Here is a 25,521-nt window from a genome sequence, read left to right on the forward strand (position 1 = left end):
AAAAGATTCATGCAAAGTTGACCAGGTGACTCCTGGCTGCCACCATAACAGCATCAGGATGAAGCACCGATGACAAAGCATTCTTTCTATTACTGCTTCACTCTTCCATCAGCTGGTCTGGGGTAGGCTTTTTGAATGGCACACTGCTGTCAGCTGAAAGGATTATGAGATTCAAAATAGTTTTCCACTACTGTCAAGTCCAAATGGCTCCTTTGTTGTGATGCTAATATTGTTGATTGTCTAGAGACACAAACGTGGCAGTGCTTGACCATGCCTCACATCTGATCTGTCTCCTATGAGGACAGGCTGAGAGAGTTGTTTGGGCAGTGTTATTCAGCCTGGAGAAGAGAAGGTTCTGGGGAGACCTTATTGCAGCCTTTCAGTACTTAAAGGGGCCTATAAGAAAGATGGACACAGACTTTTTAGCAGGGCCTGTTATGATAGGACAAGGAGTAGTGGTTTAAAACTAAAAGAAGGGAGAATTAGGCTAGACATGAGGAAGAAATTTTTTACACTGAGGGTGGTAAAACACTGTCCCAGGTTGCTCAGAGAGGTGGTAGATGCTCCATCCCTGGAGACATTCAAGCCCAGGCTGGACGGGGCTCTGAGCAACCTGATCTAGTTGAAGATGTCCCTGCTCATTGCAGGGGGTTGGACTGGATGACCTTTGAAAGTCCCTTGCAACCCAAACTATTCTATGATTCCGTGATTCTACGATCACGTATTTTCTCAAGTGTAGATGCTTTGTTATTGCTTCTTCCTTCCCACTGGCTGGGTTTCCCTACTATTTCTTTGTGATACCAAGAAGGTTTGTGCAAAAGTGCAAACTGATTAAAAGAAGAGGTCTTCCTGAAAATTATCATTTTTATCTGGATCAGTTCTCTGACAGCCACCAGAAGGCATAATCCTGGTTACTTCTTGTCTGAGGCCTTTTTAGTCTGTTCAACATGCTACTTCAGCTTGCACCTAGACCTGACACATGGGAAGCACTGGAAATGCTTAGCTGGGAATAGAAGGGGGAAGGCTGCCAGCAGTGAAGTCTTAAATCATCTTAAGCCCATCATAAAATCACACTCTTTAACTAGAGTACATTGTGTGAGGTATGGAGCTCATTGGTGGAGCAAATTTGTCAGCTGCTCAAATATACAGTGTTTCTTGGGTTTTTTTAAGGCAATGCTCTTTCTACCCTTTTATAAAAGCCGTATTTTTGAGAGTCTCAGATTTACATGTGAGTCAGATTTTGAGAAAATACAATGCTTGCACTCAAAGGGCTTTGAACAGTATGGTGTTCGATGCAGTTTGAATGCTGACATGCCTTGTACAGCTTTTGGTTTACTGGTGATTGCTGATAAGAGTTTTACTGAATTACTACTACAATTACAACTCTGTACAGAATCTGATATTAATACCAAAGATTTGTGACTGAGTTTTTGTGAAGTACAGCAATCCATATATTTCCTTAGGAAATGATTGGGAAGGACATGTAACTTTGCAAAGCTTAACTCTTCTAAAAGTGGGCATATGCAACCTCTTTGTTCCAGTTTCAGGCACTCTTCCCTATACCCTTCCCCCCCCCAAAAAAAAAAGAGATTACTTTTTTTTTTAATTCTACATACAATATAAAGTAACAATAAAACAAATTAATGTAATAGTTGAACACTAATAATTAATGCACCTTCCCTTTATTTCTCCACTGGACCGTATGTTGCAGCAATATAGGCTGTGACATAAAGTCCCATGTCTTGCCCTGATGGCAACAGCATCACCAAACTCACTGGGGCAAACCCTGCAAGCAGCAGCTCACCGTTGTGCTTCCGTTCCCCACACAGGGTTTTCTGATTGCTGTTTCTTCTTGTGTGCTCCTGAAAGACACAGAATGACAATTGCCATCTGTTTTCCACAGATCAGGAATACTTTTCAGGACATAAAAAAAAAATCCTTACTGTTTCTCTTATGGCTGTTTGGGTATTGAGTCTCCTGTGAGAATTAATCTCTGTGTGATGAAGTCACTTGAGCTCCTAGATGCGCAAATCGAGATAGATTGTGGCTTTTGAGTGAAGACAGCTAAGACAGTGAAGACAGTTTAAAGGTGCCAAATCATGTGAATCTGTTTTGGGGCATGGACATGTGCAGACTGAGACACCAAGACATCTCTAAAATTGTGGTGACCTGTGTGGAAGGAAAAAAGGGAAATAACAACAGTTGACACCCAGGAGAATATCCAGGAAGGTGTATGAGTACGCCAGCATTTTGGGGTTCTTACTTTCCAGCAAGTTAGTAGCTAAATCTGTGGTTGAGGACAGTATTGAAGTAAGAGTTTGGTGCTCTCCAGAGGATAAGTAGACAAGGATATTTTTTTAAAATTGAAATTCTGATTTTTTCTAGCACTGCTGTTGCCAATGTAACACATGGTGTCAGCAGCATATTTTGAGGGAGGAGAACACCAGGTTGCAAGAACACCGTGCAGCAAGAGCATGGAGAAGACCACAGCATTGGTGGAAAAATACTTACCTTGAGGGGCGTTTGTGAGGAATCACCAAGCAGTTCGCTTGCTTGTAACTATGGTGTGAAAGTACCTACTGTGCATTCCTACAGTTTGTCTGCATGAAGACATGTGCCAAGAGAGGTTTAGGTTGGACATCAGGAAAAGTTTCTTCACCTAGAGGGTGGTGGAGCACTGGAACAGGCTCCCCAGGAAGACATCACGGCCCCACACCTGGTAGTGTTCAAGAAGAGACTGGACAATGCCCTTAGACACACTGTGTGAATTTTAAGGTTGTCTTATGCAGGAACAGGAGTTGGACTCAATGATCCTTGTGGTTCTCTTCCAACTCAGGACATTCTGTGATTCTATGATTCTATTATCTTCATTAGAGAACATTTGTGTTGGGTTTGCATGGCAAGGTTTTGTTAGCGGGGGGGGGGGCACAGGGGTGGCTTCTATGAGAAGCTGCTAGAATCTTTCCCTGTGTCAAATAGAGCCAACGCCAAACAGCTCCAAGATGGACCCATTGCTGGCCAAAGCCGAGCCCATCAGCAACAGTGGTAGCACCTCTGGTATAAGGTATTAAAGAAGGGGAAAAAGTTGCTGTGCAACAGGAACAACAGCCAGAGAGAAGAGTGAGAATACATGAGAGAAACGACTCTGTAGACACACAGGCCAGTGAAGAAGGAGGTGCTCCAGGAACTGGAGCAGAGATTCCCTTGCAGCCCATGGTGAGGCAGGCTCTTCCCTTTCAGCCTATGAAAGTCCATGTTGAAGCAAAGATCCACCTGCAGCCCATGGAGGACTCCACTCCAGGGCAGGTGGATGCCCAAAGGAGGCTCTGACCCTGTGGGAAGCCTGTGCTGGAACAGGCCCCTGGCAGGACCTATGGCCCCATGGAGAGAGGAGCCCACACTGTAGCAGGTTTGATGGCAGGACTTGTGACCCCATGGGGAACACACTCTGTAGCAGTCTGTTCCTGAAGGACTGCACCCCATGGAAGAGATTCACGCTTAAGCAGTCCATGAAGAACTTCAGCCCATGGGAAGGACTCACATTGGAGAAGTTCATAGAGAACTGCTTCCCATGGGAGGGACCCCACACTGGAGCATGAGAAGAGTGTGAGGAGTCCTCCCCTGAGGAGGAAGGAGTGGTAGAGACAATGTGAGATGAACTGACCACAAAACATGTTCCCCGTCATCCTGCACTGCTCACGGGCAGTAGGTAGAGAATTTGGGAGTGAAGTTGAGCCTGGAAAGAAGGGAGGACTGGAGGGAAGATGTTTAAAGTTTACTTTTTATTTCTCATTACCCTACTCTGATTTGATTGGTAATAAATTAAATTAATTTTCACCAAGTCCAGTCTGTTTTACCCATTACAGTAATCGGTGAATGATCTCCCTGTCCTTATCTTGGCCCATGAGCCTTTTATTATATTTTCTCTCACCTGTCCAGCTGAGGAGGGGAGTGACAGAGCAGCTTGGAGGGGCACCTGGCATCCAGCCATGGTCAACCCACCACAGCATCCAACTGCAGCTCCACAGGAAGACACTGCTTTGAAGGGAGTGTGAAAGAGGTTTCTCATCTTGTCACTGTGCTATGCAGAATATCCCCTTTCTTATGGCTTCTGAACAACCTTTGTGAGTTTGAGGTGGTGTGCAGAGCAGGGCATGCTGAGAAGCACATTATCCTGCAGCCCTGCATTTGTCGGATGCTATTAAACAGTGGGGAAAGAGAATGGAAGATCTGGTGAATCTGTCACATCCTGCTTGTTCAAAAGATTATTGATGCTGCATAATTCATCAAAGCATGACCTAGCAGTGGGCTCTGCTGCCAGAGGTGTCCAGTAACCGCTTCTGTTGCAGCTGCCCATAAACTGATGCTTCTTGTTTGTGAAAACAGCCTCTGTCTTTGTGTCTGCCCATGAGCCTTTTGATATGCCTAAAAGGGTCAGTCTTGCCTTGGACTCATACAATATGAAGGTCCTGTTCAGTAAGAAATGCTGACATTTCAGCATTTCTTTGTGTTTTGAAATAGGACTGAAAGACGAAAACACTGACATTTTCTGCGCAACAGAAATCTCTTGAGGTTTCAATTAGGAAACATTATAGTGGTTTTTTCTGACATTATTTATGCAGTGATTTTTTTTTACATTCCCACAGTTGAAATATTTTGATTTGTTAACAATGAGCAAATATACTAATCTGTTGTGTTCAGGTTTGAATTATTTCATTACTTCCTGATGACAGCAATTATTTCCTGATAATGAAGTACTGCTCAATGGGAGCTGCAGTTCAGAAGCTTGGTATGTTCATTCTCATCCTCCCTCATTGCCCGATTTACATCTTCTGTAGTGCATCACACAGTTTGGTCAGAATGAAATGTGAGATCTTACTGCCTGATGTACCAATAAAAGAATCTAGTCTGTAATGTGTAAGAAAGGTTCAGGCTTTGGTTCCCAACAAGCAGCACAACACGACAGGAAAATATAATTTCATGTTCCAGTGTTCAGATTCTCAATGCAACATTGCAGGACAGCTCAAAAAATATTTTTGTCAAATATTTATAGGTTGAATACTTGCTCTGAGTTTCCTGGATAGAAGATTTATAATGTAGGTGCCTAGAAAATTGAAACTACCTGCCACAGTTTGTAAATGTACTTTCCCATGCACAAACTGGGGCTGGGATCCAGCCTGCCTAAAATCTCTCTTTGCCATAGACTCCATCCTAGCTCATGTAGTTACCGGGTTTGCCTAACCCTGTAGGTAATCCTCATTAAATATCTCCTGGTGAGACTGACTGACTGTCTGTAGGTCCATACCTTGATTCACCAACAGAGGGTTAGGAGAGATGTTTCAAGGGAGACACGTGCTCACCTCTTTCCTAAGCTCTTCTATGGGCTGGGTTTAGGGAGGTGGTGGATTTCCAGCCACATCCACTGGAGAAGCCTGGAAAATAAGGTGCCATCAAGACTGCCAAATGTGGTGATTTGTGAAACAGAGAAGTGGTTGGAGAATTACCCTGAGAAGGGACAGATCTTAGTGCACAGGAGCTCTAGAGGAATGCACCCTAGGCCTCTCTCAGTGTAAAAGAGGGACCAGACTGCCAGGTCATGGCCAGGTAACCCAGTAACTATTCTACTGAAGCCAAGTGTGCAAAAGTCCTGTGGCCAAAAGGCAAATGCAAGAGGGACACTTCTCTAACCTAGGGTTATTCAGCTGCCATGGGAGAAAACTCTGCTCATTTCTTCTAGGGATGTTTTGCCTCTTGTGTAGTTTAATGTAAAATGCATACATACTCCAGGGAGAAGGGGTTGTAGCTCCAGTTCCCTGTACCTCCAGCTGAGCCAAGCTTCTTCCCAGCTGCTGGGGTTGCTGACCTGAAGTTACACCCATTCATGCCTGCTTTGGCCAGGAGCCCTGCCTTCCTGGCCAGCTGCAGCAAGGGTGGAGTTACCAGGTACCCGAGTCTTCATGGCTCCTCTGAGGCTGCCCCCCACCCTCTGTCCCAAGGGAGCAGAGCACTTAGAGTCATAGAATTAGAGAATGTCCTTAGTTGGAAGGGACCCACAAGGATCATTGAGTCCAACTCCTGTCCATGCACAGGACAACCCCACAGTTCACACCATGTGTCTGAGGGTGTTGTCCAGTCTCTTCTTGAACACTGTCAGGCTTGGGGCCGTGACACCTCCCTGGGAGCCTGTTCCAGTGCTCCACCACCCTCTGGGGGAAGAACCTTTTCCTAATGTCCAACCTGAACCTCCCCTGGCACATCTTCCTGCCATTGCCTCGGGTTCTGTCATTGGTCACCAGAGAGAAGAGATCAGCACCTGCCCCTCCTCCTCCCTTTGTGAGGAAGCTGTAGACTTAACCCATTGAGTTCCACTCCGCCCATGGATGTTTGTGTCACTAGATGACCACTGTTGTCATAGCCATCCCACGAGGTATCTCTGGCCGGGGGAGGGGCTGGACAGCTCAGGATACCAGCAGGGTTGTCTTCTGCAGGTTCCCTACAGTGTGAGGGGTGTGGGAGAAATTAGGAAGGCAGGATCACCCTCCACAAGTTTTCCAGCGAACGTAGGCAACTGGGCTAGACAGGCAGGTACCTGTCCCCTCTGTCCCCAAGATGAGGCAGCCTGAATTTCAGTGAAGTCATATCAAAATGAGGCAGCTGGCACTGAGAGATGTGACAGCACCCACTGCTTTCTGTCAGATTGTCTTTCTGATGAAGATTCTGGTTTCTGGGCAGGGAAAGGAAGGCAGAAGGAACCACAAAATAAAATCAGCCACAAAATAAAAAATAATATGTAGAGAAGGACCCATCCAAAGCTCAATCATAAAATATCAAGCCACCTTCAGATCCCAGCTTCAGGACATCAAGTGTGACAGTGCTTCAGCATTTTGGCTGACTGTTTGCTTTAACCTCTCATGGGTGTTTAATACTACCTAACAGAGGAGTAAAAAGTTTAGAATTGTAAAATGCTCTTTCAATCCTGGTAGTAATTACCTCTTAGCAATGTTAGTGCTTTGCCAACTCAAAGAGAACTAATCCCCTTCTGTCATAGGAAAGAAAAAAAAAATGCAGTAGCTGTGAGAACTGTGCAGCTTATTTTCAAATAGATGCCTCAGCATTTTGATATTTTCTGTGAGATTAACTAGTAACACAGGAAGGCTAATACATATGCAGAGCTTTCATTTGCCTCTGTGACCATTTGCCGGGGGCAAAGTGAACTGTGACAGGAGAAATGGTGTCATGTCCCCCCGCTTCCTTGTCAGTCGAAGCAAAAATACTTGTTAGTAATATAGAAATGATTTGCAACTTATCATCAGTTCAGATGAAGTTTCTCTTAGTTCCTTGCCTCATACTTCTGCGTTTCTTATGCTTTTCTTTTTTCTGACTAAAATAGAAAGAGCTGCCATTTTACAAGCACAGAAGCCACATAATGAAAGGTGTAAAAGTGTTGCAGTAAAAGCATCTTTGCTACCATGCAATAGATACAGAAGGTCTTTCTGTACTGATTTGTTACACTTTTCCCCCTTCAGCATAGTTGCTTCCTGCTCAAAAAAAAGATGATTTGCTCTGCTGTATGTATAACCCTAGCTCCTAATGATGGCTTTGTGCCATGCTTTGGAGCTCTTTGGAGGCTGGTTCTGTGAGCATCTGCTGCTGATGGGCACAGGCAGCGATGGCTGCAGAATACTAATGCTGAAACTGGCTCCCACAAGGCTCCACTTCTGAAAAATGCTTTAGCCATTCAGTGTCTGTGCACCATGCTGAGCAACAGGAGGGCAGAAAAGCCGTGCTCGGGGATTTTTTTTTTCCAGTGCAGAGCAAGAAGCCAAGAGAGACAATGACTCTTTGCTTCACATTGTTGTGCCCAGGCTTCTTTCAGAGCTGCAGTCATTTATACAGATAAATATCAAGCTTGTCACTTATTGCAGGCCTTGATAGCATTTTTGTAACAAAGGAAATGGAGGGAGAAAAGAGCTGAATGTCTTCTATTCCAGTCTTCGAAAATGAATCACTAGGTAGCTATAGTGATTACTTTCTTTCTGATTTTCTTATATCACTGTTCTCTGAAATTTTTTTTCCTTGCTGTCCTGTGTGAAGGACCACAAGAGGACCTCCCCCCACAACCCATTTGTCTTTTTCCATACTGTGACTGTATCTCAAATAATTACCTACCAGTAACAATTGCCACAGCAAAGCCTGTTGTCATGTACTGACATATACTGCTTCAGCTTTTTTCATCCATTAACCAAAGTCACTTTGCATTACCCATTTCCTTCATAGATGCAAGAACTCTGCTGTAATTGTATTTTTGATTATTTACTTGATTTCTTTATATTCCTGTAGGCAAAATGCATGCTTGCTCTTTGCTCTGCATACCCTATCTTTCTGCAGCTTCTAAATTGGGGCTGATGGTATATTTACCAGTCACCTCTGGAAAGCTATGCAGTTGCATCTAGCTTTTCTCTGTGTATTGCAGCTATTCTGTATTCAAGGACAACTAAAATACACTACTTGTATAATACTTCTTTTCCATTAAAACAATTGCTGAAGTATCACAGGAATGTTGTTCTGATGCCAGGAGGGTGGAGGGAGAGGTTCGTACTGATTGCCAATAGGAGGGGAAACAGCCTGTGAGACAATCCCCCTATTAAATGTGGTCTGCACAATGAAAAGCTTGGGAAGCTTTTCTAAGGCTTCACACATTTAGGCTTTGTGCCCAGGCTCAGGGTCTCAGACAGGGAGGTGGTTTCAGAAAACAACACGGGGAGCCATTTCAGGAAAATGTCCAGATTGCCTGCATAATTTATTAAATTGTCTTGGATCTGCATTTGCATACACCTTTATTGGCTTGCAACTCCAGCTGGACAGAAGTGACAATTCCTCCCTTGCCGTTCAACCAGCCATTACTCTGCTTCTGAGCTATCAAAGATGTTTCAGGGGCAACAACAGATAGAGCCCCTGTGAACATTCACGTGGATAACTAGAGGTTTCTTTTTTCCCCTAAGTGTAATTTTTTGTGCTTCTTACTTTTACCAGTCTTCCCTAATCTTATAAAAACCTTGAGGCAGTAGTATTATAGTCTTGATGGTCTGAAGATATAAACAGTGCCGGATTTGTAGGGACAAGTAATATCTTTTCCTGAAGAAGGACTTGTGTGCCTGAAGGCTTGTCTGTTTTTTTTTTTTTTCCCAACTGTATTGGTTGGTCTAATAAAAGATATTACCTTTCCCTACAAACTTTGCCTTACTTATTAAAACAGTTGCCTCCAGGACACAGAACACTCTTAACTGGGTGAAAAGCTCCAACGTCAAGGTGATAGAGTGGATTTCAGTGGTGTGATTTCCATGCCCCAAGCCAACTGGCACAAATTAAAACAAGGTGGGATGAACACTGAGCACTGTCACACTGAACACTGTACCCTGCTAATTCTGCACATCATCGGTGTCCCTTTCACACCCACTCTATGTCAGTATTTTTGCCTTACCTACCTCTCAGCTATATGGGGCAGCTCTTTTCTCAGACAGAAATACACATCGGGTAATGTCTTTTGGATGCTACCTCAGTAGAAACAGCAAGTCTCACAGTATGCTTGACGAAACTTCTCTGTCTTCTGATTATTTTTTTGGTTGCTATATCTCTGTGCATTAGTTTATTGCAGGTGAGCTTGACAGAGATGAAAAAAAAAGAGCCTACTGTGTGACTGAGTAGACTGTGTCTCCTTTAAGGATCATAGAATCCTAGAATCATTTTATTTGGAAGAGACCCTCAAGACCATCGAATCCAACCATTAACCTGACACTGACACTAAACCGTGTCCCTAAGAACCTCATCTATGCATCTTTTAAATACCTCCAGGGATGGTGACTCAACCACTTCCCTGGGCAGCCTGTTCCAATGCCTGACAACCCTTTCTATGAAAATTTTTTTCTTAATATCCAATCTAAACCTCCCCTGGCACAACTTGAGAGTATTTCCTTTCATCCTGTTGCTTGCTGTTTGGGAGAAGAGATTACCTACATGTTGTCAGCTTGATTACAAATCTTAAAGGATATTTTTCTTTTTATACTCTCAGGTGAACTTTCTGTGGAAGGCATACAAGACCCATTCCTTGTTAGTGTACATATTATCACAGACCCAGGTGAATCCAAGACTCTTCAGCAAGCCATCGATAAGCTTCTAGCCTGGATCCATCCAGACCTCCAGCTGTTTCGAGTCTCAGAAAGACGAGTGCCCAAGAAGCGCAGGAAGCCGTGTAAGGCTGGTGTTTCTCAGCCAGCCCTTGCTGTCATTCTGTTTCTGCAGGAGGAATATGGAGAAGAACCAATCTTGCAGCTCCACGAAACCTTTCAGCGGCCACCTTGGCGTTACCACCACACAGAAAAAGTGCATGGGAAGTTCCTCCCTTACATGCCATGCAGCCAGGACTTCTACACTTTGGCTCCAGAGACTCCCCTGTGGGCCATTCGCCCAGTGCACTACGGGAAAGAAATTATCCGCTTCACTATATACTGCAGGAGTGAAAACTTTGTTGACATTTTGAAATTGTACGAGTTAATACTGAAAAGACCCGTGTGTCAGAAAAAAGTGGACTTTTGTGTTTTTCCTGTCTATTCTAACATGGAAATAGACATTCAGTTTTCTTTAAAAAAACTTCCGAAGGGCCAGGTGCCAGTACCGACAGAGTCAGCGGTGCTGGAGTTCAGAGTAAAAGATGTGGGGCAGCTTGTGCCTCTCTTGCCCAACCCTTGCAGCCCTATCAGTGAAGGCAGGTGGCAGACAGAAGACCATGATGGAAATAGAATCCTTTTGCAGGTAAGTACAGTACACAGGTAAACAGAAGCACATTTCTTTGTTTGGTGCAAGAAGCTTAGCCTGCAATGGCAGCCAGAAAAGCAGAGGGTTTTTTTGCTCTGTCCTAGGAGAAAGAGCCAGGACGGTACCACTAAAGAAAGAACTTGAAACCCCTTGCTGTGTGTGACTAAACAGTAAGGCAGCGGATGATACTATCCCGATATCAGTCAGCCTTAGTTTATGCAAAGAGTGATGTGAGATGAGGTAGCTGTTTAAAAGAATGAGGAGGGAAGGAATTATGAGCCCGAGTGGAGAAATGATGGCTGATGGGTGTAGTTTTATAAGAAATACAGGCACAGAACTGATAGGGGGTTATAAAACAGCTTGCAGTTATGAGATTTTTATGGAAGACAAGCAGAATTCCTGATCGCACTCATTATTTTCTAGCATCATAGAGTAACAAGCTGCATCTTCTTTTGCACAGTGGTTGTCAGGATGAGGAGAGAGATGGTGAAGGAAAATAAATGCACCCTGAAGTGCATTTCTCTAAGAGAGACATTCCCACAGACTCTTTTTCAACTAATCTCAAGTGGTTGTAACCAAGTCCTGAAAGAGAATTTATTCATTAGGACATCTGTAGGCACCATATCTGGGCAATGTATCAGCATGCTCTGCTTCATGATGCCACATCCAAGGGAGATAAAGGGAATAACAAGCAGCAAGCTTTTAATAGCTCCCTGCCCTGCAGAGAGGGTATCTGTGGCAATCCAGACCCCAGTTAACATGCATTCCTGCACTGCAGAGTTATTTATTGCTGCTTAGCATTTGGATCAAGGAGCACAGACTCTCACCTTTGGAAAAATGTTGTTCAGATTTTGAAGTAGGATTTTTCAGAGTGAATTGCGTTCATGAAGCTTGTCAAATTGTCTGACCTTGTTTCTGTGGAAGAGACATTGTAGATACCATCCTTCCACTGTACGGACCTCCTAGCATGCAGAGAGGTGCAGACACCCTCCCTGTAGCATAGCACCCCTGGGTGCATAGCTCCTGGGGCTAAAAATCCAGATACTCGGGGCATCTGTGCTCTGGTGAGTCACATCCAGCTGGTGGTGACACCTTTCAGTGCCTGCTGGCAGACGCTGCCCACAGAGACACCCTATGCCAGGGCCGAACAGCACATGTGTAGGGTTCAGGAGGCAATTCAGCTTTTGCCAGTCTGCTAAGACAATCACCAGTTTGTCAGGGTTACTGTTTTCACTGGAGGCGTATCTGTGTTGGGCTGAGATAACTTGTAAACTTAAGCTACCATGAGCCATCACAAAACTTTTACACAACAACCACATGCACCTTCGTCCCCTTTTTCCTATTCTTTTTCAGGAGATTTCTGCTATGCGATATAATCTTGGTTTATGTGATCTTGCACTGGTTTCAAGTAAATTGAAAGGAAGGGGAAAAAAAACAACAGAGCTTCTAAATAAGGGTTTCAATTTCACAAAAGCAAACTTTCAGAAATAACAGGCATCAGGCAGTACAGAGGTAAAGTGAGACTTGCCAAACAGCAGGCTGAGGTAAACCCTGCAAAGAAAATTAAAACAAGATTTTAACCATATGCTCCAAAAGAGAAGGGTGAAAGCCTGCTAAGCATGGCCTCCAAGTGCAATTAATTTTCATTTCTATTTTCAGTGAGGACAATGATGCTGAACAGGAGGGTAAAATGGCAAATGGGAATGAAATTATAGAAATGGATATCACATTACAAGTATGGTGAAGCAAAATGAGTTTAATATACATAAAATGAGCAGAAAACAGAGACTTTGGGTCTAACTTACATGACTGTAAAGTCATGAAGTCTAGGTCCCAATATGCAGGTTTTTAACAATTCTGTGCAGTCAGAAGTGGAGCTCTATGACTAAACCCAAGGGAAAATGTCCTGTTTGTATTCAGATGACTACAAGCCACCGGTACAACACGGCCATGGAAAGAGAAGTGCAGTCTCCAGTGTGTACCAGAGTTAGTGTCCCCTAAGTCTTCTTCTCTGGAGACATTCAAAACCCACCTAGACACAGTACTGTGCAATCTACTCTAGGTGTACCTGCTTTAGCATGTGGGTTGGACTAAATGATCTCCAGCGGTCCCTTCCAACTCTAACCATTCTGTGATTCTGTAAGGAGTGTGGGAAGTGCTTGTGCCATTGCACAAGGTCCCATGGGCCCCACCTGTGTTCAGCCCTGGGCTCCTGAAAGGTGGCTACAGGGAGGTGCAGGTATGGGTAAGGGCTCTTACTCCATACAGAGGAGAGGAGATACTGTCTTACAAATGGAAACTGGAAGAGCAGGTTCACCTGAGCCTGGCCAGAATACGTCTGAAGGCAGCTCCAAAAATATACCAGAGAGTGAATGGCAGGAATGGGAAAAGGCTGTTTCACTGGATGACTCTCCTAGCACAAGAACAAAACAATGTCAATAAATAGGTTTAAGTTGGCAGTTTTCAATATTGATGGCCAACTACATAACAACCACCCAGCAGGTGCAAACAGATTTCTACCCTAATTCAAGACAGGATGGTCAGTTAAGGAAAAGAGATTGTATGAGGGAGGACAAGTTATAGGAAACACAGGATTGGGTGATCCATGGACTCCTCATGTTCTTTTAACTCATTCTGAGTTCAAAGAAAAATATCTACCTTTTAAAGTAACAGGGATACTTTTTGATTTCTCTTGGAGTGCTGCTGTTACAGTATTATCAATGCCACAGGATTGGTAATAACTTTCACTTCTTCCCAGTTATGTGAACCCAAACAATTACATAGTGCAATTTTTCAGTCTGCACATCAGTTGGTACTAAGTAATCAATATATTTTTATTTACTTCATATTGATACTGTACCTTTTTACAGGCTAAAATTACCAGTTATACCCAAAATGACAAATTGACATCCCTATTAATAACAAGCACTATTTAGTGTTTGAAGTTTGAATAAACCTCCATGATTAGACTAATAAGATGTGACCTCTGTGTTTTTCTTGGTGTGCTTACAGGGACTTGGATACTTGCCAGCCACATTGATCCATGCTCTTAACCCATTTTACAAATGCAGTTACCAAAGGGCTTAAATAAAGTCAGTGCAAGAGAAAACAAAACAAAACAAAACAAAACCAAAAACATTATTCATGGGCAGCATGTTTAATACCACAGAAACTATTCCTTCATTTGTAAGGAAACCCTTCAGAATTATTTTGTCGCAGTTGCTTTTCCACATCGGCGAGTTAGCTCCAAGGGTACACCTAAATAGCAACTGACTCAAAGGATAAGCTTCAGTTGGCTTTAGCAGGAGCGTGGATTAGAAGCATGTTTGCATCCTGTGGGAAGACACCCATGCTGCTTCCCCAGTGCTAAACCCAGAAGGAGGAGTTCTGAGGAGCTCTTGGCAGAGTAGTGAGAAGAATATGTAAATAATGTAGCTAAGAATATAGCATATATTGGTATACTGAACATACTGCCAGTTTTATAGGTCTTGTCCAAATTCCTGTCTGCCTCTGGGCATAATCTCTGCAGAGACAGCTGAAGTGCTAATGAACTTGCATGGCTGGCAGTGACACGTGGGAAGCAGGAAAGGTTAATAACTGATGGGCTGGCTTGGCCATGCATGTTTGGGAACCACAGATAGTGAGCAAAGAGAAGAAAGTGCACAGATGGCTTATTTAAATTGCAAGAATGTCTTCGGATAGGATAGAAGGGTACATTAAACTTAGCATTTTGGCAGAATTTCCTATCTGCTCTGCATGAGGGGGGACATGCAGACACTCTTGTGAGGAAGGTGGGTGACAGCAAATGAGTATCTCAGCCGGGTAGTGACTCAGCACTTAAATGTAAGATTTGCTGTTTTAACATGCCAAAGAGTACCCAAGACACCCTGAAGAGTTCTCCTGGCAGATTAGACTCAGGACCTACAGGAGGGCTGTGCCCCTCTGGAATGCCAGGCAGACACCCTAAGAGATGCCAAAATGGACCATACACCTATGTTCAGGCACCAGATTCACCTTGTAATAATTAATTTCTCGCTGAAATTCCTCCCCCTCCACCATCTCTAGCACCAAGAAAGAAACAGATAACATTGCCAAAGAGCCAAGATAAATAAAAATCCCAAGAAATGTGTGGTTTATGACCAGTGTTTGCTAATCTTGCCTGAAACAAAGTAGTGAGATCTGGCATTTTAAGGCTCTTATGGCAATTATTGTGCTAATGACTCTATACTGTTTATGGGTGGCTATTTTCTGCCTAGTGCTGCTTTACAGAACATTTCTGAAATAATAGTGCAGATGTTAACTGATCACAGCTTTTAGTTAGAGATATTTTTCAGACTATTTGCTGAGGTAATCAGACAGGCTTCTTCTTACCTACAGCGTGCAACCACAATCTTGAGTTCAGAAGCAGAATAATCATATTTAGGAAGCATGGTTTATTACCTGCATCTTCAGTTGTGAGAAAAGATTGCCTGTAGACCCAGCTGTTAAGTCTTGTTAACCTGCTGCTGTGCCACCTTGGAGATTCCTCCATCGCTTGGTATACAAAATATGTACTCTAGCTCTATGGTCAGGCAGTACTCATTCCCTAATGTTTTCATGAGGTCAGCTGCAGTCATTTACATACAGGATCACTATGTTACTGTTGAATATGTCCTTGGAGTTGCCAGAAGTCAATCTGGGAGCGCAGATGTCTGCCAGCTGCATGCATAAAGGCATTCTGTGCCAGGCATTTGCAGCACAAAGTACCTGGTGATGGGAAGCAGCATGAAGGTTACATGTCTACACAGACACAGGCAAATATGTTATATAGAAACAAAAAAAAAAAATCATTAAAAGCTTGTAGCTGAAAATCTCTTTTTGTATTCAGTGTAGTATATACAGGTGTCTGTGAGACTCCTGAACTCATCTCTTCATCTCCTTTTGTCTGGGGCCAAGAGGAGAACAAAAGTGTCTTCATTTCCCTCAGTTTACTTACAACATGTATGTATCTGCATGAAAAGTATGGTTGTAGTCAAACCTCACACTCAAGATAGCCGAATACAGAAATTAGAGAGATTGTTTTCCATGATGCACAGCTGATCCAGTGTGTTTTAGGCTGAGAGGTGGGAGCAGAGACTGTGCCTTCTTACAGAGTGCTGGAGATTGGCCATAAGTGAAGCAAGGAACTGAGACAAGAGAGATGTGGGAAATGCAGAAAGTAACCAGTCTGAGATATATGGACAGCAGAGGTGGGTATTACTGACCTGCTGATGTCAAAATAATTACAAGGTCTGAGGTTAGGACACAACTTTTACTTTTTCTCTCTCAGCCCAAATAGAGACCAAGAGAAACATTCTACTCCCCTCTTCAGCACAAGGAATACTTTATCTCTCAATCTTATCTTGGCCAAGGAGAGGTAAATCTTGGAGGCTCAGGGTCCACTCCCATTTCTGTTGAGAGGTTTAGGGCAGAGATCAGTGTGGTCATGGTTGCATTTACTTCAGCTGACCCACCAAACCCTGCCAGGCCTCACCTGTCTTTGAATTTCCTCTCTCCAACACACTGCAGCCTTCCCTCTCCTTCCCCTGATTTCCACTTTGGGTGCCTTGATAATCATCCAACATTCATATGATCGTGATAGAACATGTACATAGTCTAGGAGCATTAGTCAATCTGCTACCATTTTAGAGGCCTTGGAGTTTTTTGGCACCTCTGTCTTATGCCCCTGTGTGAAGCATACAGCAGTGCACTCTCCTGAAAGCTGAAATACTTTCATCTGCCTAAGGTGTCAGCAGGCTCAGTAAAGAAATTGCTTAATGATTTATGAAATGATCAACACAAGGTCAGACTGGATGATGTAATGTACCCCTGTAGTCTTAAACACAGTGAAACCATCTTATCCCTGTTTCTTAAAGCATTACCAGCTACAAACTATGGGCGACTGCAGTCTTGAGTCACTACAATTAAGTACAAGAGAGAAAGATGAGCAAGTGAACCAGGAAGCAGAGAAGGTAAAAAGGAAAGACAAAAACAGGTGAAGAGAGGGAACTTTTGCAGGGAACAGTTGGGTCTGTAAGAAGGAAAATGGAGGTGAGAAAAGAGTTTCAAGCTTGTTTGAATTAGTGGTGCAGCTAGTGCAGATCTGAACACAAAGAGGAAGAAAAGCAAGAAAAGCATCAAGGACAAGCAAGGATGTATAAATGTCACCTTTACAAAAATTGCCTTTCTGTTTAAAGTAGTGAAAATTACAGACATTTGGAGTAAAAATTGGCCCAGTTAATGGAGGTGCCTTAAGCTGATTTAATTAATCTATAAGTCTTTTAGTAGCCTCCTGTTTTATAAAATATTCCACTCTATTTTTCCTTTCCTTTTAGTGCCTAAGGTGTTTAGTTTTTCTTAGTGCTAACAGTTGGCTTTGGGGGTGACACAGCTGAATCAGTCACTAAATCAAATAGGAGGTGATTTATTTTTTACTGGTTTTTCTTAATCCCAAGGTACTTTGTATTGTCTGTAAATGCAGTTATCTTCTGTGGCATAGTAAAATCTCTGATGATAGTACATACAGCAAAAACTCCAGAGAGTGAATATATTTAGCATTGCAAGACACCTACCTGTTCTAGTTTTACAAACACAGTATCTGCCACTTTTCAAATATATTCAACTCAATTTTAAACCTAATTTTTGTATTTTGCCTTTTAGTATTGTGCCCTTCTGAATACATTTTGCATTTCAAGTAAGACTTATTGTGGTGATACTGAGGACTAATCTCTGCCACTTTATTCTCAAGCTGATTCTTTTTTATTATTATTTCTGGTTCAATCTCACTGGTTTTAATACAATTAAAGAAACACCATCATACTCCTTTTAAGCAAGGTGGGCAAAATCTGGGCTCGACATGATGCCATTGCCATACTGGCTGTTTGGCTGGGTTCTGGCCTCAACGGAGCCCTGCGAGCACTGCTTAATACAGATAATGTGTAATGAGATCGCTATCTGCTTTTTTAAAAAGCAGATAACTTTAAATAGACCTCAGGAGTATGCATGGATTTTTTTGTGTTAGGTATAGGCAGCCCAACTAAAGTTGAAAGTACATTTCTGTGAGGTTTGCTCCAGCTTGTTTATGGCATTCACGGATATTCGTCATGAAATTCTTCTGCAGTCCATTGTAGTACACAAAGACTCTAAATCCCTCCAGGCTTCACAAAGATTTGTGCAGAGATTATAAATGAGCAGCAGATTAGCACCACATGAAAAAAAAAATCTGTTCTGCTAGAGAGCTAATCTGTTCAGTCAATGGCTGGTTTTGTTGTGCATCCTTATAGTGAAGTCTGATGCCTCTCTTTCCCTGTATTTGGAATTTCAGTCAAAATCAATGTGTCGGTTTGGATCAAGCCTTTGTCCTCTCCAACAGCTGTACCCCTCTCCAGCATCTCTGCCACACTTGTGCCTGACACAGGCAGCGTGACTGTACTGGGCAGGGCTGCAGCCGGGTATCAGGCGATGTAGAATACGAGCTGTGAGAATGCTGAAGATAAGGACTTAAAAAGGAAAATAATTCAGAAAAATTAAAGCAGATGCAACAGCTTCCAAAGCCAAAGGAATTTTGGGGAGGCAGGGGAAGGCTGTTCTGCTGCAGGGTAGCTGCATGTGCATCACACTATCTTCAAAACAGATCTTGATGTTCTCAGCTTCTCTCTCTCCTGCTTGCTTATTGTGGTTTCACAGAATCAGAGAATATTAGGGATTGGAAGGGACCTCAAAAGATCATCTAGTCCAATCCCCCTACTGGAGCAGGAACACCCAGATGAGATTACACAGGAATGTGTCCAGGTGGGTTTTGAATGTCTCCAGAGAAGGAGACTCCACAACCCCCTTGGGCAGCCTGTTCCAGTGCTCTGGCACCCTCACCATGGAGAAGTTTCTTCTCAAATTTAAATGGAACCTCCTGTGTCCCAGTTTATACCCATTGCCCCTTGTCCTATCATTGATTGTCACCGAGAAGAGCCTGGCTCCATCCTTGTGTTTGTATTTACAAACATTAATGAAGTCACCCCTCAGTCTCCTCCAAGCTCCAGAGCCCCAGCTCCCTCAGCCTTTCCTCACAAGGGAGATGCTCCACTCCCTTAATCATCTTTGTTGCCCTGCGCTGGACTCTCTCTAGTAGTTCCCTGTCCTTCTTGACCTGAGGAGCCCAGAACTGGACACAATATTCCAGATGTGGTCTCATCAGGGCATAGTAGAGAGGAAGGAGAACCTCTCTCGACCTACTAACCACCCCCTTCTAATACACCCCAGGATGCCGTTGGCCTTCTTGCCCACAAGGGCACAGTGCTGGCTCATGGTCATCCTGTTGTTCACCAGGACCCCCAGGTCTCTTTCCCCTACACTACTCTCTAATAGGTCATTCCCCAACTTAAACTGGAACCTGGGGTTGTTCCTACCCAGATGCAAGACTCTACACTTGCCCTTGTTATACTTCATTAAATTTTTCCCCGCCCAACTCTCCAGCCTGTCCAGGTCTCTGGATGGCAGCACAGCCTTCTGGCGTGTCAGCCACTCCTCACAGCTTGGTGTCACCAGCAAACTTGCTGATAGTGCACTCTATTCCCTCATCCAAGTCATTGATGAATATATTGAATAGTACTGGTCCCAGTACTGACCCTTGAGGGACCCCACTAGATACAGGCCTCCAACTAGACTCTGTGCCATTGACCACAACTCTCTGGCTTCTTTCCTTAAGCCAGTTCACAGTTTCTCTTGAGAGCAGTCACACCTGGAAATCCAGATTGAACTCTGTGGGACTGTCAAGCACTGTAAGGTTTAAATGAAGAGGAGCAATCACGTGAACGCACAGGCCGCATGTAGTGCCCTGTGTGCTGTGTCAGGGTGGTACAAGGGAGCACCATCAATGGCCTTGGCACAGGAATAGGAGCTAGTTTTGCCTGAGTTTTAATCTTGCCTAAATCATTGAATCCTCTATGTGATCTCTAACAAGCTACAGAATGTAGATGTAGAGGAGTCTTATTAGTCCATGTAATCCAGTTGTCTACAATATAGGATTAGCCTTTAATCTTCATTCACTAGTATTTCATGAGATGGAGCTTCTGATACTCTACCTGTAGTACAGTTTGTAGTCCAGTATTCTCACAGTCAGGAAAGTTTTCAGTTATGTTGCTTTAATATAAAGATATTTTTAAAATCTCCACCTATTGTTTTTCTATTCTGCCCCTGTCACGAAGAACAGCATTGGAAAATCAGTCTTCTAAATCATAACATATCCAACTAAAAGAAAATCAAGGTAAACAGTTCTTCCTATCAACAGAGCTGTTCAGAAATAAGCTGTGTTAGTGATGCTTCTTGGCCTGGCCTGCAGGCAGCCATCCTAGGGGCAGGCTGTACTTGTCCCCTTCTCCGCACTGATCCACCAGTACCTTCTGCCAGGCCAACTAAGCTTGACCAGGAGCTGTGACCCAGCAGCAGGAATAACAGCAAAGACCTCGTATAAAATGAAATATTTTTATCTGTCCACGGGAACACTGAAAGAGCTAGGGGGGGGAAAAAAAAAAAAAAACAACAAAAGTTTAAAAGAACAAAACCTTAAAACTAGTATCTAACATAAAGTAGATTTTTCTTGTTAGTGTAATTATGTTCCTGTTAGACCAGGAATTTAAAACTGTTTGGCTGTGTGGCAGCAGGTTGCCCCTTCCAAGTGCTCATACTTAGGGGTGTATTTCTGCTTTCTTTTGAGTCTCTGCTTTTTATCTGCATTTTGGTTAGAAAATTGCTACACGAGAGCCCCTGGAGTTTCTAGCAGAGGTGTTTCATCTCACCTCATCCATTTATCCTGGTGTTGCCCTCCATTCCCTCATAGGCGATACCCTGGGTAAACATCCTTTTGAGTACTGGTAATTTGGTTGCACCACTAGTCATTGTGTGTTGCGTATCTACAGTCCAAAACTAACACAAGGTGATTTAAACTGGAGAGTTTGTAAATATTAGGAATATCTCAGGACAGCTATTCTTGAGTCTGTGCTTTATTCCCAAAATGCTTAAGACTTTACCTGTATTAATAAATTAAATGTGCCCAGGAGCATTCCCAGTGAAATCTCAGAGATGGAGCGGCCCTGGGTGTGCTGGCAGGCCAGGCAGGGCATGGCAAATACCTACAATTAGACAACTGGATCAGATGCAGTATCTCTCACAAATGGTGATCGGAAAGACTTTTTCTTTGGAACGTGTCAAAAGTTAATGTCAATAAATAAGAATAACAAATTATTACCTTCAGATAAATGTATGAGACATTTAGTAGTGTTCAAAATATCTCCTCTATACACCAAATTAAAGTGAACACATGAGAGTTATCTCTGCAGGACTCAGTTCAGCTCCAGATTGTAAACACCTAAAACTGGTGTCTAACTGCAGATATTTTTGTGTGAGCAGCAGTCTGTGTTTTCACTGTAGCCAATGGCCATGTACTCAGAACAGCCCAAGGACCTAAACAGCAATTCAGCTAACCAGACACAGGAATTTTTCTTCAGGGGAAACGAAGTTGCTCTCCAGACTCCACTGGCTGTATTAACTCGACAGCTAAGTGCTACATGTGGTATCTGTAGGCTGTATCTTATATACATATAAACAGATGGTATGGTCTGTGCAAGGTAAAGCGAAGGCTTTTGTACTGCTTGCGGAACTCTCCCCAATGCAATCTGTTCCCAAAAGCCTTGTGTTTTCAGGCGCAGTTTTGTCCTATCTCTTGCCAGACGTAGTGGTCCCAAAAGCCTCCTTACCTTTTCACAAACAAGAAGACTGCACTTGCTTGGTCTCTTCTCCCAAGTAACAAGCAATAGGACAAGAGGAAGTGGCCTCAGGTTGTACCAGGGGAGGTTTAGATTGGATATTAGGAAAAAATTCTTCACAGAAAGAGTTATCAGGCATTGGAACAGGCTGCCCAGGGAAGTGGTTGTTTAAAAGATGTGTAGATTAAGTTCTTCGGGACATGGTTAGAGGTGGACTTCGCAGTGTTTAACAGTTGGAGTCAATCTCAAAAATCTTTTCCAACCAAAATGATTCTCTGAAAATATGCTTGGATCCTTGATTTCTTTGGATGCTTGGTCTGCCAGATTATCAACTAGGTACAAAAACACAAGAACATGGCATAAAAACAAGCCATGGTCAGGCAGACCATGCTAGGTTAACAGTTGGACTCTATGATCTTATAGGTCTTTTCCAACCAAAAATTCTATGATTCTGTGATTGTCTCACTGAGGGACAACAGAAGTGTTCTGTAGGTGCTTATGTTCATTCACCAAGCAGGGTGGTTGAGTCCAGGTAGTGTATCTGATACCAAAGCTACTGCAGAGAAAAAAAATAGTGCCTTTGGTTAATGCAGACAAAATATAATTAATGTTTTCTTGGAGAAACCCATCAAAAGAGTGCAGTGATTCGGTTGTGTATGTCATACTGTAATTGCTGGGTTACCCAAAAATGTCCAGTTAAGAAACAGCTGGCATTTCCTTCATGGACACAAGCCTTTTATCTTCCTGAGTAATTTTTTAAACAAATTAACTCGTGTATTGTATAAATAAAATAATGTTGCACGTAGAGATCTAAAGTGATTTCTAATTAATGTTTTGTTGACAATTTGACTCATGTTATTTGACTCTCTTTTACTCAGTTTCTTATCAGTTAATGAAACTGCTGCACTACTGTGGTTAATTTCCCTGTTAATTCCTTTAATTCTTTATGGTATTAAGGAAAGCAGCTTATTATATTATGCAGAAATAGGTTATGAATTAGCATACCTCATTTCCTCATACATATTGGTATATGTATTCATCTACAACGCCTAAGTGAAATATGGTTTGGCTGTCCTATAAATCACCTCTAGCTGGGTAATCATGAATGAACAAAACATTTTTTGCAGATGTGAAAATCCTTTTTTGCCTATAAAATCACTGCAAAAGAAAACAGAATATGGTTATGACATATCTGGGTCACTAAGACAATGTGATGTGCATTCGGAAGATGTTAGAAGCAGCAATGTATGGAGTTCTTTTAGAGAAGGGGGAGACAAAGGACATTCTTGGTTGCCAGGTCTCATCCATTTTTGTCATGTCATATAATCTCTTTGCTAAAATGATCAAGCTCCATCTTTATCCATTACTTGCCCCAGAAGACTCTTCTACATCTGTTGTGATTAGAAACCTTTTATTAGTTTGTGGTTCAGGTTTTATAATGGATAGTAATTTTTTTTTTTTTTCTTGTGGCTCCATCTTTTCCAGTGTGAATTTATTCTTTTTCACATTGGCACGATTTGAGTCATACGCAGCATCGTGGGTGAGGTGTTAGCAGTGTCGTCCCCAGTGCATTAATAGTCTTTTAACTCACTTGAGACTGCCCAGGATTGTGTTTGTCACCGCCTTGTCACTTTAATAGCACATAGTGACCAAGATATCTGGTTCTTTCTCCTCTGTTTTTTCCAGCTGACAAGTCCCATAGCTGAGATTATTGTTTATTCTCAAGGGTATGATCTTGCACTTTATCCCACTGTCCCTTTTGGGACAGAAATCTAGCATTTTGTATTATGTGAGAAAATCCAGTAAGAAGATTTTAAATTTAACTTCTTAAAACCTGAACTTCTAAAAGTCAATAACTTTATGATTGCTCAGACACTAGGGCCTCAGTTCAGTTACCCACACATCAGTGTCTAATCCCATAGGAAGCCTGGCCTCCAGCTGCTTCTTGAGAAGGACATCAGCTCCCCATTTGTCACAGCTGCTGTTCCTGTGCAAATGCTCAAGTATCTGGCAGGTAATTAATTCTGTCCTGGGGATGAGGTTCAGGTCCTGATTCAGATCATAACCATCAGGTTAGGTCTTCAGTCTAGGTGTCTACAAGCACATTCGGTGTCCAAAGCTGTCCTTAAAGTCATTACAAGCTAGAGAATAGAGCAAGTGGGTTCTGGGGTGCACTGTTCAACTAACCAGATGTGAAAGTGAAAACATGAAAGGGTTGGAAGAAGTAGTAAATTCCCATTGAGATGACAGAGTATGAGGTTGCTTGCTAACGGTTTTTGATGTTTCAGTGGAAAAAGTAAAAACATTTATACCACAGTAAGGAAGAAACTAGAAATAATAAAGATGGTAACACACTTCTCCCATTTCTTCATTTTTGTTCTTTTGCTGTCCACTAAGGCAGTAATGTTGGATAACAAAATATGAATGAATCTGAACAAGTCAATAGTAAGCGAGAATTTCAAGCTAGTGTAATTCAACCCACAAGGCCAGTCTCCTCTACCATTTATTCTTGTTGTCTTCAAGGCTCCTTATGTAAATATTTGGGATTTTGGCAGGGTGCTCTCTCTTTGTTATTGAAGGGAAACATTTGCTGCAAGCATACTGAATGAAGTCTGCTTCGTAATTATTTGCAGTGACAACTTCACAATGGAGACTTCTGGTTGTAAGACTGCCAATTCTGTATTAATGTGATCTTCTTTTCTCCCTCTCCTGGCTGCAGCAAGCACGCAGTTGGTGTAGGAAGTCTGAAAAGCAGAACAAGCAACCATATCCATCTGTGTCAACAGATTCCCACTTCACCACTCTGCCAACCTTTCTTCCTCAGAGCCACCAGTCTGTCCCTGAACAACCAAAAGAAATGGGTCAAAACAAGGTGCATCACGCAAACAGCCTTGGTCATTATCTTGGTTTCTCCCAGCAGGACTTGAGACACAGTGATCAAGGAGATTTCACACGCAGATCCAGCAGTGCTTCCAGCATTTCATGGTCATTTCAACGAAGCAAGTCTTTATTCTGCTTGCCCACAGTGAACTCCTCCTCAGCCGCAGAGACCTTTCATTTCAGTGAACCATTTAACTTTTTAAGTACTGGGTCATCTGCAACCAGGTTGAAAACATGGAAATGCAGCCCCAGGCTTAACATTGATGACTTGGAGGGTGCCCAGGAGACTGATGTAGACACGGGGATGAAGCTGTCCTTCTCAGACCTGTCTGTGGTCTCTGCATACTCTGCCCTTAATGGAATTTGCAATGACTTGGAAGCCTCTCTTCCCCCGCAGAAACAAACTGTCAGTAAGGCTAAACAGGCAGCCACCAGTAGAAGGCCTGTATCAGCCGTGTGCAATACCTTTGAGTCAGTTGATGGTTCACTGCCTTCTCTTTCTGAATGGTCTTCCAGCTCATTCACATCAGCATCTCACTCCAAGCAACCCAAACAGTCCTTGAGACCAGCTCCCTGTTCTCTGGATGATCATGCTACTGTTTGTCCACCTTCACCAGCTAATGAAGAAGAATTTTACATCTGAGGTTTCTTTATCCTACAGCTTCCAGGGAAAACATGTTCTACTTGTGAATGACAGCAGTGGGCACACATTGAGCTTGCTCCTTACTGAGGAGAGGTGATGCAGCACAGCATGCTAAATATTTGGAGAATGCACTGGGATCCCTCAAACATGTGTGTCCCCAGACAATTTATAGTAAAGCAGTCTGAACTTGTGCCATACAGCTTTGTACTGGAGGGAACGATCAGCACAGGGGCTTGGCCATGGCAGTGCAAAGTGGATGGTTTATTTGACTGGCCCTTGGACTGGTGGTGAAGGAAATACCAGAAGAGGCAACTAATAATCCAGTTTTCTTTGGCAGAAAATGAAGAGTAATTTGTGACACGAAGCTCCTTTAACTTTTCTGAGAAATTCCCTTAATTCAGGAAAGATGGG

At 42.9% G+C, this 25,521-nt stretch overlaps 1 protein-coding gene across 1 annotated transcript in view; it reads left to right on the forward strand.

Annotated features, from left to right (window-relative positions):
• Positions 1 to 25,110, forward strand: part of FAM124A (family with sequence similarity 124 member A) — a gene marked incomplete at both ends in the record, with an annotated part of 45,156 nt that extends 20,046 nt beyond the window's left edge. The window contains 2 exons of the mRNA XM_080350729.1: positions 10,070 to 10,809; positions 24,307 to 25,110. Coding sequence (XP_080206855.1) covers positions 10,070 to 10,809; positions 24,307 to 25,110 — 1,544 coding nt within the window. The remainder of the gene's footprint in view (positions 1 to 10,069; positions 10,810 to 24,306) is intronic.
• Positions 25,111 to 25,521: the final 411 nt, after the last annotated feature.

The sequence above is a fragment of the Nesoenas mayeri genome, assembly GCF_963082525.1.
Source record: "Nesoenas mayeri genome assembly, chromosome: 1".
Classification (NCBI taxonomy): domain Eukaryota; kingdom Metazoa; phylum Chordata; class Aves; order Columbiformes; family Columbidae; genus Nesoenas; species Nesoenas mayeri.